This window comes from Equus quagga, chromosome 10, assembly GCF_021613505.1.
Source record: "Equus quagga isolate Etosha38 chromosome 10, UCLA_HA_Equagga_1.0, whole genome shotgun sequence".
Taxonomy (NCBI): domain Eukaryota; kingdom Metazoa; phylum Chordata; class Mammalia; order Perissodactyla; family Equidae; genus Equus; species Equus quagga.
In genome coordinates this window covers 24,779,347-24,797,086 of record NC_060276.1, presented here as the reverse complement: position 1 = coordinate 24,797,086, position 17,740 = coordinate 24,779,347, and the positions used below count along the sequence as shown (strand labels likewise).

The 17,740-nt window shown below is 34.7% G+C and overlaps 1 protein-coding gene across 5 annotated transcripts in view; it reads left to right on the top strand.

Moving 5' to 3' along the window:
- STAG2 (stromal antigen 2) overlaps nucleotides 1-17,740 on the top strand; it is a 118,501-nt gene that overhangs the window by 55,429 nt on the left and 45,332 nt on the right. For all 5 annotated transcript variants that reach the window (XM_046673028.1, XM_046673030.1, XM_046673029.1 and 2 more), the window contains exons 5-10: nucleotides 4,855-4,951; nucleotides 9,286-9,362; nucleotides 11,225-11,429; nucleotides 13,415-13,566; nucleotides 15,737-15,810; nucleotides 16,908-17,031. In XM_046673028.1, coding sequence (XP_046528984.1) covers nucleotides 4,855-4,951; nucleotides 9,286-9,362; nucleotides 11,225-11,429; nucleotides 13,415-13,566; nucleotides 15,737-15,810; nucleotides 16,908-17,031 — 729 coding nt within the window. The remainder of the gene's footprint in view (nucleotides 1-4,854; nucleotides 4,952-9,285; nucleotides 9,363-11,224; nucleotides 11,430-13,414; nucleotides 13,567-15,736; nucleotides 15,811-16,907; nucleotides 17,032-17,740) is intronic.

The window sequence follows — 17,740 nt, the reverse complement described above, 5'->3', positions numbered from 1 at the left end:
GAGAGAGAGAGAAAAGAAAGAAAAAGAAAAAAGAACAACTATTTTATTATGCTTAGTGATTCTGTGGGTCTAGAATTCAGACAGAACTAAATAGGGCTGACTTGTCTGTGTTCCCATCCATGATGGCTGGGGCCTTAGCTGAGACAACTTGGATCCCTGGAGATGACATAACAGTTAGGGATTGTAATCATCTGGAGGCTTCTTTATTCATGTTTGGTGCCTAGTCTGTAGTGACTTGAAGGCTGGTCTCAGCTGGAACTGTTACCTGGAGTACCTACGAATGGTCCTTCCATGTGGCTTGGGCTTCTTACAGTATGGCTTCTAGGTTTGGAGAGAGTGTCCGCAGCTGGGAGTGTCTAGTTCTCTAGTGCTTCAAGAACCCAATGCAGAAGTTGAATGGCCTTCGTGACCTAATCGTGAAAACTTGATTTCTGTTGCACTCTGCTCCAGAGAAGGGGACATAAACCCCACTTCTCATTGGGGAATGATGTCAAACAATGTGCAGCCATGTTTTAAAACTTGCACAGTCCATAATACATTCTCTTGATATTTATTGCTTGTGTCGTATTTGGGAAGAATCTTAAAGATGTTTCTTTCATAAATTGAGTTGGTTAGCATGCACAAGCTGTTGTAAAATATAAAAAAGGACTGAAATCTAGAAATAAAGTTTTAGAATATCTCCAGTCTCTCTGAGCCAGGTAATTCTTAGATAATATTTCCTTTTTCTTTTCTTTATTGTGTAATCATATTGTTTGTACATCAAATGCACGTATTTTATTCATTCAGTTGTACCCAGGTTCTCTATTTATTGGTATATAACTTAAAACATTTTTCCCTCCTGACTTTTCATTTTTTATATTAGCTGTTTATACAAATTATTTTTAATTTGGTATATTTAGAAATTGTTTTTATCTGTTTTGTGGTTTCTTCTTCTGTCTCCAAAGGAATAAAGTACTGCTTTTATTATAGTTCTATTCTGTTTTTTAAAAAATTAGTATATTGAGATATACTTCACATACTGTAAAATTCACCCTTTTAAAGTGTAAATTCATTGGCTTTTAGTATATTCACTGAATTGTGCAGCCATCACCAAAATCTAATTTTAGAGTATTTTTCGGTTCCCTGGAAAGAAACTTCTTGCCCATTAGCAGTCACTTTCTCCTCACCTGCGCCAAGTCGAGGCAACCATTAATCTACTTTCTATAAATTATGCCTATTCTAGACATTTTGTATAAATGGGATCATACAATATGTGGTCCTTTTTGAGTAGTTTCTTTGACTTAACATAATGTTTTCAAGTTTCATCCATGTTGTGGCATGTATCATGACTCCATTCTTTTTTATTGCCAAATACTCCATTGTATGGGTATACCATATTTTGTTTATCCTTTCATCCCTTGGTTTGTTTCTACTTTTTGCTATTGTGAATAATGCTGTTATGAGTATTCTTGTACAAGTTTTTGTTTGGATGTAGGTTTCTTTTCTCTTGGGTAAGTAGGAGTTGAGTTGCAGGGTTATATGTTACTCTGTTTAATCTTTTGAGGAGCTGTCAAATTGCTTTTCCCAAAGCGGCAGCACCATTTTATGTTCTCACTAGCAGTGTTTTAGCATTCCAGTTCTTCAAATCTTTGCTAACATTTGTTTTTGTCTCTATTTTTTATTATAACCTTCCTAGTGGGTGTGAAGTATGGTGTCTTACTGTGGTTTTGATTTCCACTTCCTTGCTGGCCAATTACACTGAGCATATTTTCATGTGCTAATGGATATTTGTGTATCTTTTATATAGAATTATCTATTCACATCCCTTTGGCTATACTTTTGTGTTATTTGGCTTTTTTAAGATAATTGAATTATAACAGTTCTTTCTATATTCTGGGCAAAAATCTCTTATCAGATACATGATTTACAAGTATCTTCTCCCATTTTGTGGGTTGTCTTTTCACTTCCTTGATGGAGTCCTTTGAAGCACAAACAGTGGTTTTTTTTTTGTTTTTTTTTAAAGATTTTATTTTTCCTTTTTGTCCCCAAAGCCCCCCCGGTACATAGTTGTGCATTTTCAGTTGTGGGTCCTTCTAGTTGTGGCATGTGGGATGGCGCCTCAGCATGGCCATGTCCGCGCCCAGGATTCAAACCACTGAAACCCTGGGCCGCCAAAGCAGAGCTCACGAACTTAACCACTTGGCCACGGGGCCGGCCCCTGAAGCACAAAAAGTTTTGATTTTGAATGTAAAATTATTTTTTTCTTTTGTCTCTTGTGCTTTTGGTCTCGTATCTAAGAAGACTTTGTATAATGCAACGCTATGCAGATTTACTTCTGTGTTTTATAGTTTTAGCTCTTACATTTAGATCTTTCTTCCATTTTAAGGTAAGTATTGTGTATGGTGTGAGAGAGAGTCCAGTTTCATTGTTTTGCATATAGATATCCAATCGTCCCAGCATCATTTGTTGGACTAGTCTTTCTCCATTGAATTTTGTTGGCATCAAATAGCCATCAATATAAGGGTTTATTTCTCGACTCTGATTTTTATTCCATTGATCTACATCTATCCTTATATCGTACTATACTGTCTTAATTACTGTAGCTTTGTATTAAGTTTTGAAATCATGAAGTGTGAGTCCTCCAAGTTTATACTTTTTAAAGATTGTTTTGACTATTTTGGATCCCTTGAATTAACATAAGAATTTTGGCATCAACATTACAATTTCTGCTAAGAAGCCAGCTGGGATTTTGATAGTCTGTAGGTCAATTTGGAGAGTATTGTCATCTAACAATATTAAGTCTCCAGATCCATGAACTGTCCTACTTTCTTTTGATGTCTATTTAGCCTTCAATTTGACTTTCTTACTAACACGAGAGTATTAGTGCTCACTTTTTTTTATTAAGGTAATGAAAGTTAACATCCTTGTGAAATTACAGTTGTACATCATTATTAGTCATGTTGTAGGTACACCACTTCAGCCCTAGTGCCCTCCCCCCCCACCCCCCTTTCCCCTGGCAACCACCGATCAGTTCTCTTTGTCCATATGTTAACTCCCACCTATGAGTGGAGTCATACAGAGTTCGTCTTTCTCTGTCTGGCTTATTTCACTCAATATAATACCCTCAAGGTCTATCCATGTTGTTGTGAATGGGACGACTTTGTCCTTTTTTATGGCTGAAGTAGTATTCCTGTGTGTGTGTGTGTGTGTGTGTGTGTGTGTGTACACACCACATCTTCTTTATCCAGTCATCAGTTGCTGGGCACTTAGGTTGGTTCCATGACTTGGCTATTGTGAATAATGCTGCGATGAACATAGGGATGCATGAAACTTTCGGAATTGCTGATTTCAGGTTCTTAGGATAGATACCCAGTAGTGGGATGGCTGGGTCATAAGGTATTTCTATTCTTAACTTTTTGAGGAATCTCCATACTGTTTTCCATAGTGGCTGCACCAGTTTGCATTCCCACCAACAGTGTATGAGGGTTCCCTTTTCCCCACAGCCTCTCCAACATTTGTCACTCTTGGTTTTGGATATTTTTGCCATTCTAACAGGTGTAAGGTGATATCTTAGTGTAGTTTTGATTTGCATTTCCCTGATGATTAGTGATGATGAGCATCTTTTCATGTGTCTATTGGCCATCCGTATATCTTCTTTGGAGAAATGTCTGTTCATGTCCCCTGCCCATTTTGTAATTGGGTTGTTTGATTTTTTATTGTTGAGTTGTGTGAGTTCTTTGTATATTATGGAGATTAACCCTTTGTCGGGTAAATAACTTGTGAGTATTTTTTCCCAATTAGTGGGCTGTTTTTTTGTTTCAATCCTGTTTTCCCTTGCCTTGAAGAAGCTCTTTAGTCTGATGAAGTCCCATTTGTTTATTCTTTCTATTGTTTCCCTCATCTGAGGGGTTATGGTGTCCGAAAAGATTCTTTTGAAGCTGATGTCAAAGAGTGCACTGCCGATATTCTCTTCTAGATGACTTATTGTTTCAGGCCTAATCTTTAGGTCTTTGATCCATTTTGAGTTTATTTTAGTGAATGGTGAAAAAGAATGGTTGATTTTCATTCTTTTACATGTGGCTGTCCAGTTTTCCCAGCACCATTTCTTGAAGAGACTTTCTTTCCTCCATTGTAGGCCCTCAGCTCCTTTGTCAAAGATTAGCTGTCCATAGTAGTGCTCACTTTTGAAAAGTTATTTTGTTTTGCATTTCCTCATTGACCCATGCATTCACTTTTTTTTTAAGATTTTATTTTTTCCCTTTTTCTCCCCAAAGCCCCCTGGTACATAGTTGTATATTCTTCGTTGTGGGTCCTAGAGTTGTGGCATGTGGGACGCTGTCTCAGCGTGGCTTGATGAGCAGTGCCATGTCCGTGCCCAGGATTCGAACCAACGAAACACTGGGCCGCCTGCAGTGGAGCGCGCGAACTTAACCACTCGGCCATGGGGCCAGCCCCGCATTCACTTTTTAAAAAAGAATTTTTATTTTCATTCCATTGCAGTGTTAATATTTAAATATTGTTTAGAATAATACTTTAGTCAAAAAGGATGTAGATGTGGCTTTTAATATTTTCTAGAATGTCTTTAATGTCACTAAGAATAAGTAATTAGAGTTGGATTCCATAGTTTTCAGATTCCTTTTAATGCAAAATAAACAAGATTGATCATCATTATGTACTATCATATGATTGTTTTACTGAATTTGATTTTATTTTATTGTTAAAATTTAAGATTAAATTTTAGTATACAAGTATGTATATGTTAATTTAAAGTAATGTGGTAACCACTTAATGTTGAATCTGAATGACTTTAATTGGACTTAATTAATTCTTAGAACATTAGAAAAAGCTAATTTTTTTTTCTCCCCTCTACTATAGTCGGTGGTAGATGATTGGATAGAATCATACAAGCATGACCGAGATATAGCACTTCTTGACCTCATCAACTTTTTTATTCAGTGTTCAGGCTGTAAAGGTAAGATATATTTATTGTGGATGCAGAATGTTCTCAAATGGTCTCTTCTTTTTTGTTCCACCTGAAGATACATTAGCACTTAATACGGAAAATAATGCCAAGCTATTGAATTGTTTGCCTTATCAGCATATAAAATGTATAAGGAAAAAAGAACAAAGTAAGAGAGGAGATCTGTTGACACAGTTGTATTCATATGTGAAAGTTGACTAAAAACGTGGCAATTTATAATTGTTATGTTACTTTTATTAGATGTATTTCCCACTTTCAGCATCTGGTTTTAGGAACAAAGAAATGGATTAAGAAGGGAGGAGGAAGATATTGAAGAGATACAGGTTCAAATGGCAGGGAGTAAAGTGTAGGGAATTAAAAAGTGCCATGAATAACAGTAAGTAAGTAAGTAAGTAAGTAGGTAAGTGAGTAATAACTAAGTAAGTGAGTTAAGTAAGATATTGATGAAATTTCCAGTTTTTCTTCTAAAAGGTAGAGAAATTCTAGAGTGGGGAGTGGGGTTTTGTTTAAAATATTTTAACTTTACTTAAAAATATTTTGAAGTAGGAGTGGGGAAATATAAAATATAGTAATGTCTTCCCTGGAACAAGAATATTTAATGCAGACATTTGGCAGGGGGACAAAGTTACGTGAGTTTGGGAGTCATACATCCTGACCTGGATCACTAAATGAGTCAGTGCAGATCATGGGCAGGTTCTGATCTATCCTATGGCTCCCTACTAGTTGGCCCATCCTTGAAGTTCTAGAAGATAAACAGGTAAATGTTACAGTGTTTTCCAAGGATATTACTTTTTTTATGAAAATGGCACCAAAAATGTGAGTGGGCATTAGAAGCCAGGAGGAGGGAATGTTAACTTAAAATTAGATCTAAAAAGTTCAGATGCTAAAGAATGACTGATTTAAACAAATCTGACCAAAATATCCCAAGAAGCAATTTACTTATATCTACTACTTTAATTCTACAATACTCCTTTAAAAATACTGTCATTGGAATTGAAAAACAACATTAGATGATGCATTTTATTTGAGATTGCTTACAGCATTCACTGCAGCATGCATGTTAAAAGTTATGTATGTGAGGCCTAATAGACAAATATATTAACTTCTTGAGTTTATGATCTTTAAAATACCATTAATGTGGTCAGTTTTGATAAATTTTTTTTAAAAAATTTTTAAAAATTTTAGAGTACAGGAAGTTTCTTAGTTTGCTTCTGCTGACTTCTCAGAGGAAGTGTTCCAGTAATGACAATATAATGAGCCACATTAACTCTTTTAAAAAACGAGATAGATTAATATTATTTTATTTTGTCTGTGTCCTGTCCATCTTTCTAGAGTAGAGGGATAGAAGTACCTGTTTGTTGTATTATGTAATCAAGGACCATGTCCTTTCTCTTTAGATTCTTTGAAAATGGAAGGTTGATTGCAGAACAACTGAGTAGGTGCCAGAAATAATTTGATGAGTTGAAATTTGAATTTTTATCTTCAGTCTTCCCTGTTATACTGTAGTTTAGCCAGTTTTAGTTTCCTAATTCGTCTTCTGAATTGTAGTTTTAAAACAAAGCCGTAGCCAGAGCATTTTCTTTTTATCAGATGCATTTTTTTTCTGGCATTACTCTGATTATAAATTAGGAGTTTACCAACTCAACATTTGGATATACCTTGTCACAAACCAGGTTGTCAAGATTTTTAAAAATTGAGTTGTTGAAAACTTAAATTATCAGGTAGATTTAAGCACTGTCGTAGTATTTATTTTAGGGTCAAAAAAACTCCATAAAGGAGAGTTTACCATATAATCAGAATGAAGGTCATTAAGTACTTTCAGGACACACTCAAAATTATTTTGATAGAATTCTTTTATAAATGAGTTAGAAACTTCTTTAAGTATATACAATGTACTTTAACCATTTCCTGTGGACTCAGAAGTGTCATTGTGAGCATCAGTGATTTTACTGTAGTTAGGCCTTCCGCAGCCATTGAGGTGTGGATGGATATTTCGCCCTACACTGAAAAGCTCCAAACTGCTTCGTGATTGGTGATTCTGTGGCCAATGTTGTTGCCTTCTTTCTTTCCTGGTCAGCTGTCACTTGTTAGTTAACTAGTTTTTAGTAGTCTCACTTCATGTCCCCCACACTTAAAAGGCAGTGGCCTCTGGCCTGATGTCTTAGTGACGCCTTCATAACTGCCTCAGGAGTTGTATGCAAGGAGTTTGTGACAGCTACTTTTTTCCTGCTTGTTTTTGGGTTTCTGGCTGTTATATGGTCTGTGAAATGAGAGGAGAAGCTTTAGAAATGGGACATTTGTCAAGGTGTATGCAGTATGTTTACTTTGAGATTTATTGATAGATAAATGTTTATTTCATAGAAGTTGTTTCAGGGCTTGAGTTACTTGTACTTCTCCAGCATTGCCAAGTTTACGGCACCTGGGTATAAAGTATGGGAAGGTTCTGAAGTTATATCCATGACCCTAGATTAAAATAAAAACCCTTCAACATTTTGAGAATGTACTTTTTTAGCTAGGGAAATGGCGCTTTCTTCCAAATTTGTTAATATTTTTAAACAATCATTTGGTTCTTTAATGTTGTAAGTAAGGGCTCTTCCACAGTACCACTAGAAATTGACCTCACATGGGAGTGGACAGCATGATGTAGATGAATAATCTCAGACAAATTATTTAACTTTACTTTCCCTTAGCCTTAGTTTCCTCATCTGAAAGGCCAGGGTTATAGTACCTGCTTCATAGGCTTGTTACCAGGGCCAAATATTTGTGAAGTGGCTGGCGCATAGGAGGCTTTAATGGGTCTTCGTTCCTGTTCTACCCCTGCTGGCTTTGTTATGCTACTGGAAAGTCTTAAATTGCATGCCCGCAGAGAAGGAGCTTAAGTATCGATTGTTCTTTTCAGGTTTGGGGTTGAAAAGGGAGTATGTTGTTTTGTTGTTGTTTTACATTTACACACACACACACACACAGACACACACACACACATGAGTACATGCATGTACTAAATGTAGCTTGGTCAGGGGCCAGCCAGATGGCGCAGCGGTTAAGTTTGCACATTCTGCCTCTCGGTGGCCCGGGGTTCGCTAGTTTGTATCTCGGGTGCAGACATGGCACCGCTTGGCAAAACCAATGCTGTGGTAGGCATCCCACGTATAAAGTAGAGGAAGATGGGCATGGATGTTAGCTCAGGGCCAGTCTTCCTCAGCAAAAAGAGGAAGATTGGCAGTAGTTAGCTCAGGGCTAATCTTCCACAAAAAAAAAATGTAGCTGGGTCAATTGAAATAAATCTATTAATTATCTCTAGTTTTTATAATAAATCTCATCTTAGTAACAAGATATTTTTCTTTTAGATGTTACTATATTTATGGTATGCCTAGTGACAAGACTGGCAAGGAATAATCTAGCAATAGAAATGTGTTTTTGAAAGTGGTGGTTTTTACTTTTTAAAAATGTCGACACCCAGTCAGTGGAAATTCGTGTACATCTTTATGCATTGTCTCCTTCTCATAACTTTTTCCTAGAAATCCTTTATCTGATATTTGATCTCTACCTGGCTAACCTTTACTATTTCTTATAACATGCATCTTTTCTCCTCTCCCATCCTCCTTTAAAATTCTAAATGTCCTTATCAGATTCCTTCTTTGTGAAACACCTGACCTATGCTAATCTTTTTTTTTATCTGAGCTATAGCTTTTCCTGACATTGCCACTCAGGGCGTTTATTATGTACTACCTTTAATAGTTTATTTTTTCCTTCCTTCCTTCCTTTTTTTGGTTATTCTTCATTTAAACTTCCAGCTAGATTACAGGCTTCTGGATAGGCGGGAAGTACAAGTTGCTATTTGTGTTTATTTAAAGCCCTTTTAGAGGATGACGGGATGTAGTTGCCTTACATATAGTAGAGCTTAATAAAGAATCCTGGCTAGAGTGAACTCTACCTGTTACTCTTTCCCTTATTATCTTTAGGGTCATCCTCAAGGTTTTAAATGTTACCTTGGATGCTATGTCATCCTTGATGGACATATGTTTTATATTAAAGGGCTAAGCCAGTATACATATTATAGGCATGAGTAAAGTAAGTTGGGTAGAAATGGCCAAGGCTGATTGAGCTAGGAAGAAAAATACTTGTCATAAGTGTGGGGCTGTTTTCTTGTGTGTATTGAGAGTAGCATTTATTCATACAATTGAGTATTACAGTAAAGATCACTTAATAAATAAGCATACCTTATTGTGCGACTGTAGATAATTTAGTGTTAGAGACTGACTTAGAAGTTCTCTTTATTTTTGTCATTCTACCATGTATTAACTTCTTACACTTACGTATTTCAGGAGTTGTCACGGCAGAAATGTTCAGACATATGCAGAACTCTGAAATAATTCGAAAGATGACTGAAGAGTTTGATGAGGTAACTTATTACCCTAAATGTTTTGATAATTTTGTGCATGTTGATCTTGATTTACTCTTGAAAGTATTCTTAAATTCTGAGTGTTAGTGTTGTGAATAAGTCCTTTGGCATCAGATTCAAGCAAATGATGGCTATGTGACCTTGGGCAAGTTGTTAACTTAGCATCAGTTTCATCATCTGTAAAATGGGGCTAATAATACTTATCTCATAAGGCTGTTATGAAGATTGAATTCAGCAATGTTTGAAAAGTTCCTTAGCATTTTATAATATTTTGCACATAGTAAGAACTTAATGGTAGTTATTATTAGTGTCAAAAAACTAGAATTTAAGGAAGAATAAAATTTAGAGCCCGAGAACGTATCTTGGAATGTTGTAAAAGTAAAATTGGTCAATCATCAGGGAGCCAGGTAGTTGAGGCAAAGAAAAAAAAATATATATGTAAAATTTTATTGTTTAAAATCTCTTTTGTGTTTCCAATATGAATAATAAGAACAATGCAAATAAAAATAAGTAATAGATTAGACTTGAATTGATCCTTTATCACTGTGATGTCTTTGAAATACTGTTACCAATAAAGACATATTTATATTTGCTATAATATAAGCTCTTTCAGGGCAGGGGTTTTTGTTTGTTTCGTTCCTTTTCACCGTGGATTTTCAAATAGAAAGCCTTGTCTCATTTGAGTTTTGTTTGATCATTTTATCCTTGCTTACTCTGATGAAGGAGCTTTCAACTATCATTCTAAAAGATAGACAAGAGTTGTTAAAAAAGCTTTGGTGATCACTAAGTGCTATTAATCAGTCTCCGAGTAGTTGAGAGGTAATCAATTGAGTACTGATATTATTTTAACCTTCTAATATTAAATGTTTTAGTGAGAACCTTAAAGGAAACAGTTATTTGAGATAAGAATCCTGAAATATATGAAAATAGCAGCAAACCAAGTTGCTAACAACAATTAAGGTGATACATTTCAATGTAGTCACTAAATGAGCCAATCAGAAAATATGGAAGAAAACATTTTTGTGGAGTATTCTCAGATGAGAAATAGTTCAGCTTATATATGGCATGACAAAATTAAAAAGAAAATTTCTCTAATGACAAAATTTAATTGTTAAAAACTTAATAAAGTATACTGATAAAATGACCTTAAGTCTCTAGGATATTCTTGTCAGAAACTCTTACTTTTAGAGGTTCTATGTAGTATTGGTCTCTGCTTTTAAGGACTTGTTTGTTTTTAAGGATTTATGGAGAATCTGAATGTAATTTTGTTAACAATGCCCCATCTCTATATAGAGGGATACCTGAGTACCAGTCTTTCCAGCCTCTACTAGCTACATTTCCATTTCTTTTTAAAATTATCTGATTGTTTTTGTCTGTTGGCTATTTGATGGCCTGAAGCTAATGAAAACGTATGTTGTAATATTTCGATTTTTTATAAATCATACACCAATCTTTAGACTAAGAATATGATTTCATCGTTTTGAGTCCATTAAAAACTATAACTTTGGTTTGATTTTGGTTTGCTTTTGTTTTAAAGAAATTTAATAGGCATATCTTTGCTTATCAGACTAAAGTTCTGCTTTGATGGGAGAGGCTTTTTTTTTAAACCTCTGAGTAATTGTATATATTTTAATGCGTTAAAGTGAATTCAGAATATCCTTTGGTCTTAAATAAAAGAGAAGAGGTGTTCAAAGGTACCTCTAGCTTTGCATATTATTCTTCTGCCTACTTTGAGGATTTATTGGAGAAGGAAGGTGAGATAAAGGAATCTTTTCAGCTTCTACCTAGGGTATTTCAAAAACAAGTGAAATTTTATTGTCATGCATTTTAAATGGAATTACTGTTTAAAATTTCTGTTTTAGGATAGTGGAGATTATCCACTTACCATGGCTGGTCCTCAGTGGAAGAAGTTCAAATCCAGTTTTTGTGAATTCATTGGTGTATTAGTACGGCAGTGTCAATATAGTATCATATACGATGAGTACATGATGGATACAGTCATTTCACTTCTTACAGGATTGTCTGACTCACAAGTCAGAGCATTTCGACATACAAGCACCCTGGCAGGTCAGTATTTAGAAATATTTTCTGTGTATTTCCTTAGGTTAGAGATGAAAATGATTTTCATTAAAAGAAATGAAATAATGGTGACAGATTAATTAATTTTGTTTATAAAGTAACCACTTAGAGGACTTCTCCCCTCTCCTCCAAACCCCCGTGAATTACTGAGAATAGGATGATATTTTCAGTTTTGATTCTGTGAAGGCATACTATAGTAGTATGTGATGGTTTTCTTGTGGTTGACCTACTTGATTACTGTGCCACAGAAAGGGAAAAGAGGTGGATAGAAATGTGTGTGGTTCTTAAAAGATGTTTTATTAGGGGGGATATTGATAGCAAATTTGGAGAGACTGAGTCATTTTGGATATGTAGTCCTAATGACTCTTATTTTGTCTGATACACACAGTCCCTCCTGCTATCATGGGTCCCTACAGGATAATGCTTACTCTTTAACCACACCACAAAAAGTTGATTTTTCTTATGTTTCTGAGTAACGTTAGTCTGAGTCAAATTCTTTGATCTTTAAATTTTAATGAAACAAGTTACGTTTTTAAGCCTCACATGATTAATACTAGAACAGGGATTTTTGGTGTTGATGATAAAATCTTTTGGTTTCTCCTTTGTGCTAAAGGTAAAATTATTGATACATGTATTGTTGAATAGGAGCTTTTTGATTGGTTTTTGAATAAATCAAGTAGGTATGAATTGTTACTGTAGTATTCTAAGTCTTAATGATAAAGTACTTTGATTTCTACCAAAAAATTTCATTCTCTAAGTGTGGGGATACTTTTGCCCTTTAGAATATTTTCCCAAAGATTTAAAGCTATGATTAAAGATATATTTCTGCCAAGTCCTCCATTTTTAAAAACAAAATGCAGACAATCACCCTATAGGTTTTTTGTTTTTAGATTTCAGGTCACAAAAGTGATTGTGATCTTGCTCTATGAACTTAGGTAGCATTTAATGTTAAGAACTTGATGGCTAAGGTAAAGTAACACAAGTGTGGTGGCATAAGGTGAATAATTTTAGATCAGGATGATAAAGTGGTTTGCTGAGAGTATGAAATAGCTCAGAGCAAAAAATTGGGAATCTCTTTTAAAGAGAGGCAGTAGCCACAAATTAAGATTTAGTTTTGTATTTTCTTTCTGTAGCTTACTCCAGGTCTGAGAAACAGTCTGGAGTAAGCTACAGAAAGCATAAAATAGTCAGATATTTCCATTACTAAGTTTTAAACCACAGGCAGTGAGTCTTGTCTCAGGAGCAAGAGTTCAATAATAGAAGGTGGGGATCTGGAGGAAGTCTAATAAAAAGCATTTCATTAAGTGATGTTTTACTTTTTGTACTTTTAACTTTTCATTTAGATCTTTTCTTCATAATTTCACTGTTGTCTTTATGATGATATGTAATAGAGTAAAATTGAAATCAAATACTGATAAAACTCCAGCATTTTTACACACTGCAGTTTGATATAAAACACTCAAGCTCCCTCCCTTTGTTACTGAGATAGCTAAATGACTGCTGTGTGAACCAAAATTTACTTAGAAGATGAGTCATGATCTCTGAAAAAGACCATTGTAGGGGACACATTATAGAATAGAGAGATTTGAGCATAGTCTGGAGTCAGATTACCTAGTTTTGAATCCTGGTTTAACTGCTTATATGAACTGTGTAATCTGAGGCAAATTTCTTAATCTCCCTGAGCTTTGGTTTCCTCATGAATGAAATGGGGATAATACTTAACTTTGAGAGCTGTTGTGAGGATTAGGAGGTAAATCCATGAAAAGTACTTGACATAGGTAACTGAGTGACATATAGTAAGTATTCAGTACGTATTAGCTGTTTTGTTATTGTTGTCATTTGTAGCAGCTGTATTTTTCTTTTCTGTTAGAAGCAGAACAGCCTATCTTGTTTTTAATTTCTTTTAATTTGATCTTAAATTGTAAGTTTTTGCATCTGTGAGACTAATTTCAACATTTTCCATTTAAAAATAGCTATGAAGTTGATGACAGCTTTGGTGAATGTGGCACTAAATCTTAGCATTAATATGGATAATACACAAAGACAGTATGAGGCAGAACGGAATAAAATGATTGGAAAACGAGCCAACGAGAGGCTAGAACTCCTGCTACAGAAGCGGAAAGAGGTAAACTTTTATATAGAATACTTAAGATATTAATATGTGACCAGTTTGGTCACTATTAGTTATGATATAACTTTTCTAGTTCAGCAGAGAAAATTTTTTGTAACATTTAAATTTAAATAACATTTCAAGTTGTTTATATGTCTTAGTTAGTTTTGTGAACTGTCCATGCCAACAATACCTTTTGCATCTATTTTCTTTCTGTATGGAATAAGATTAAGAGTTCAAGACTTCAAGTAAGGAATCCTGGGCTAGTCTGACAAGTTTTTTTCATCTCTACTGTGAAAAAAATCTTTCCTAACTTCCTCCCTCAGCTTGTTGTCAGGATGAAATGAGGTTTCACTTATGTGAAATCACTTTCAATAATATTTTATGAGCTGTTAATGGTGTCTAAATCTGTGGGTTTTCTTTGTAGTGTAGGAGGCACTTGGTTAACGTTAGTCACTGACCACTAAATTCAACTTTGAATGAGGAAAATATGTTTTTCAGCCTTATGCTAAATAACAGTAAATAAAATATTTTGATGTTGTGTTTGATTTAAATTCTTCCTTCACTGGTGATAGAGCATTTTGCTATCTGATATCGGGGATTTTTAAAAAAATTTTCTAATAGGCAAATTTTGATGTTTCAGAAATATTAGTAATGCAGTTGAGTTAAATTATTTGCCATGGTAATCCATAGATTACTTGATTTTGACATTTTATGGGGGGAGGGGATGGTAGCTGTAGTTTTAAGTTGATTATTTCTGAGATAGTCAAAGACTTTTTAAAATGCCCCAACTCTAGAAAAGCCAGGAAACTCTTGCCCATATTCCCCCATGCCTAAATTTCTCATCTTTTTCATATAGTTTGAAATGAAGAATTTACCTTTTTGCCCCTTAGTTAACACATTTCATCAGGTGATTTATTAGGTAAACATAGTGCATGTCTTAGTCCTTAAAATTATGACCTAATTCTTGGACATAAATTTAAGATTATGAGCATACAGGGGACCAGCCGCGTGGCCAAGTGGTTAAGTTTGAGTGCTCTGCTTCGACAGCCCAGGGTTTTGCCGGTTCGGATCCTGGGCGCAGACATGACACCACTCGTCAGGCCACGTTGAGGTAGCGTGCCACATGCCACAACTAGGAGGACCCACAACTAAAAAATATACAACTATGTGCTGGAGGGATTTGGGGAGAAAAAAGAGGGGGAAAAAAATTGGCAATAGTTGTTAGCTCAGGTGCCAATCTTTAAAAAGAAAAAAGAAACAAAACAAAACAGATTATGAGCATACAATGAGTGGGTATAGGTAAAAGGGTTTTGAGGTTAAGATTCCTGTATAGATATATCAATATTTCTAGGTTATGGTTAAGTTTTCAAACATGTTGGAAGACCACATGTACCTTTGACTGTTTATCTGTGTTAATAAATATAAGAAATGCATGCCCTTGTTAGCATTATTTGGAAATGCAAGGTTATATTCATAAAAAGAAAAAAAGCCATTTTACCAAAGCACAGAACATAATCAAAAAGCTAATTCATACTTAGATTATGAAAGAATTTTATCATAATTCTCAAGCTCTGAAACAATTTTCTCTTAACTCTCAAGCTCTGAATTGAAAATATATGGGAATAGATAAGCCAACCAATATTTGAAATATTTACTTGATTATTTCAGGTGAGCTTTGTTCCTCGCAAAGAATTTCACAGGGAGACAAATTTTCTACCAGGTTGTTTTACTCAAATTCCTTTTGTTCTTGACCAGGCACTAGTTAACGGAACTTTTCTTTTTCAGATGATAAAGATCAAAATAATGAAATATTGTTTTGCTTTTTTCCCATATGAACATATCCGTTATATAATACATGATATGGATTGTATTAAACTACTTAACAGATTTCTTTACATATTCTTTATGCAATAGAAATTTGTGAGTATTAGAAAAAATTAACCTACCAGCTAAATGTTACAAGCCAAGTCAAATATTCCACATATCAAGGGCCTTTAGCTACCTGATATACAACAGCTGTTAATTTTCCTATGTGGTTACTAATGTCTAGTGGAATTAAAAATTAGTTGTAACCACCCAAACACTGGAGAAACCTGCATTTGTACTTGTAACAACTTTTAGATGTTCTTTTGGTTGTTTTCCGTTACAATTATAAAGAAATGATATGATATATTCTTTTCAGCTTCAAGAAAATCAAGATGAAATAGAAAATATGATGAATGCAATATTTAAGGGAGTGTTTGTACATAGATACCGGTAAGTCAGGACGGTTTTTTCTATGTAATTCTTACTGTATTCAAATTTGGATATTTAGTGATTTAGGCAGTATAAATTAGTGGAAAGAGCCTTAGAATAAGATCATTGTTCGAATCTAAGCTCTTTGACTGCTTGAAACACTTGAGGCAAGTTATTTAACTGCTCCAAACTTGATGTTTTCTATCTGATAAATTGGGTAATGTGATGCTTAACTTGTAGCTGCCCAGTAAGTGGAAGCTACTGCTGTTATTAGGAGTCAGAGTACAGAATACTTCATTGCTTTTGGATGTAATGTACTATGTTAGCAGAGACTCTTCATGCTGACTTCTGACTCTCTTCTCTTCTATTTGAATATCAGTGGGAAAATTTGGATAGATTTAAGTGAGACATTTTCTTTTGCTATTTTGAATGAGCACGGGAAAGAAATAGATAATCTTACCTCCATTTCTGCTGTAACCTCTTCTTTAAACGTTGGTGGCGTTTCTATTTGCCTTCTCCCTCATTTCAAGTTGGCAGTTATTGAATCAGGTTAATATTTCCTTTGTAATATACTTTTGTCCATTCTTACCTTTTTATTTCTATTGTTTCCATTACTTTAGTCTATTCCCTCATCATTCTCATGCCTAGAGATTATTCCAGTTTTCCCCCAAAATGTTCTTTTGTTGCGTTTTTCTCTGCTCAAAAGCCTTCAATGACTCAGCAGTCCCTATAGGATGAATTAGAAATAATTTAGTCTGACATTCAAATCCAAATTGAGCTTGGCCTCAGTGATCTGTGTAACTAATTCTCGCCTGGAAAATTATACTCTAACCAGAGTAGTGTGCCTGCTGTCTTCTGAACACATCATGCCCAGCAAGTGTGAGCAAAGGTTTTATTTAATTTTAAATATTTGTGTGGTGAGAATTATACTTTGCCAACTATACTGTAAGTTCTTGACGTTCAGGGGCCATGCTTCAGTTCTACTTTTAAATCCTCTGTAATACTTAAGATAGTGGTATATTCATAGTAAGTATGGAGTACTTGGCATCTCTTGAATAAACTACAAGTCCTGTGGTATAGTGGTACTGATATGCATAATTTTTCCTTTCTCCATTCAGCGATGCAATAGCTGAAATCCGAGCTATTTGCATTGAAGAAATTGGCATTTGGATGAAAATGTATAGTGATGCCTTTCTTAATGACAGTTATTTAAAGTATGTTGGTTGGACTATGCATGATAAGGTAAGATAATGCCCTACAGACTGGTTGTTTGTCTACATGTAGGCATAGCTATCTGCAGCTCTCATTCATAATGAGTTATCTGCATGTAGGTATACCTGGGACCACGTTCCTATAGGCCTCTCTCCTTGATTCTTTTCTATCTACTGCATGAAAATATGGTCTCTATCGCATCAAGTCCCCTAGATTTTTGAATCTTGGCCACTGATTGAGCCTTCAATCTTGAATTAATTTTTGTACTGAAACATTAGGATCATATAGGTGGTGGTAGTGAGGCATTTCTTAGAGCAGTAACAAGAGTCCTTACTCTGTTAATATGTGAGTGCTACATATTTTAAAAATTTCCTTAATTTTGATTCTCTCTTTTGATAAATGTATATTTTAGTCAGCTTATAAGTTGCAACTTGGCCTCTGACTTTTTTTATTTTTTATTTTTTTATTAATCTACCTTTCTCTTAGGCTGCCTCTTCACTAGCCTTGAAGTTCCTTGTATATATCCCTTACAAATATTACTTTCTGTAAAGGAAAACTTACTGTGAAATATGCTACTATCGTCTTTCACAATAGTATTGCTCTGAACAGATTTTCAAAAAATTTTCATTTGGCCTACAGAAATAGTAACCCCAAAGGTATTTAGTCTTAAACGTATGTATTGATTACAATTTTTGCATTATCAAAGATGAGAGTTTCTGAAGAAATGCTTTTGTATAGA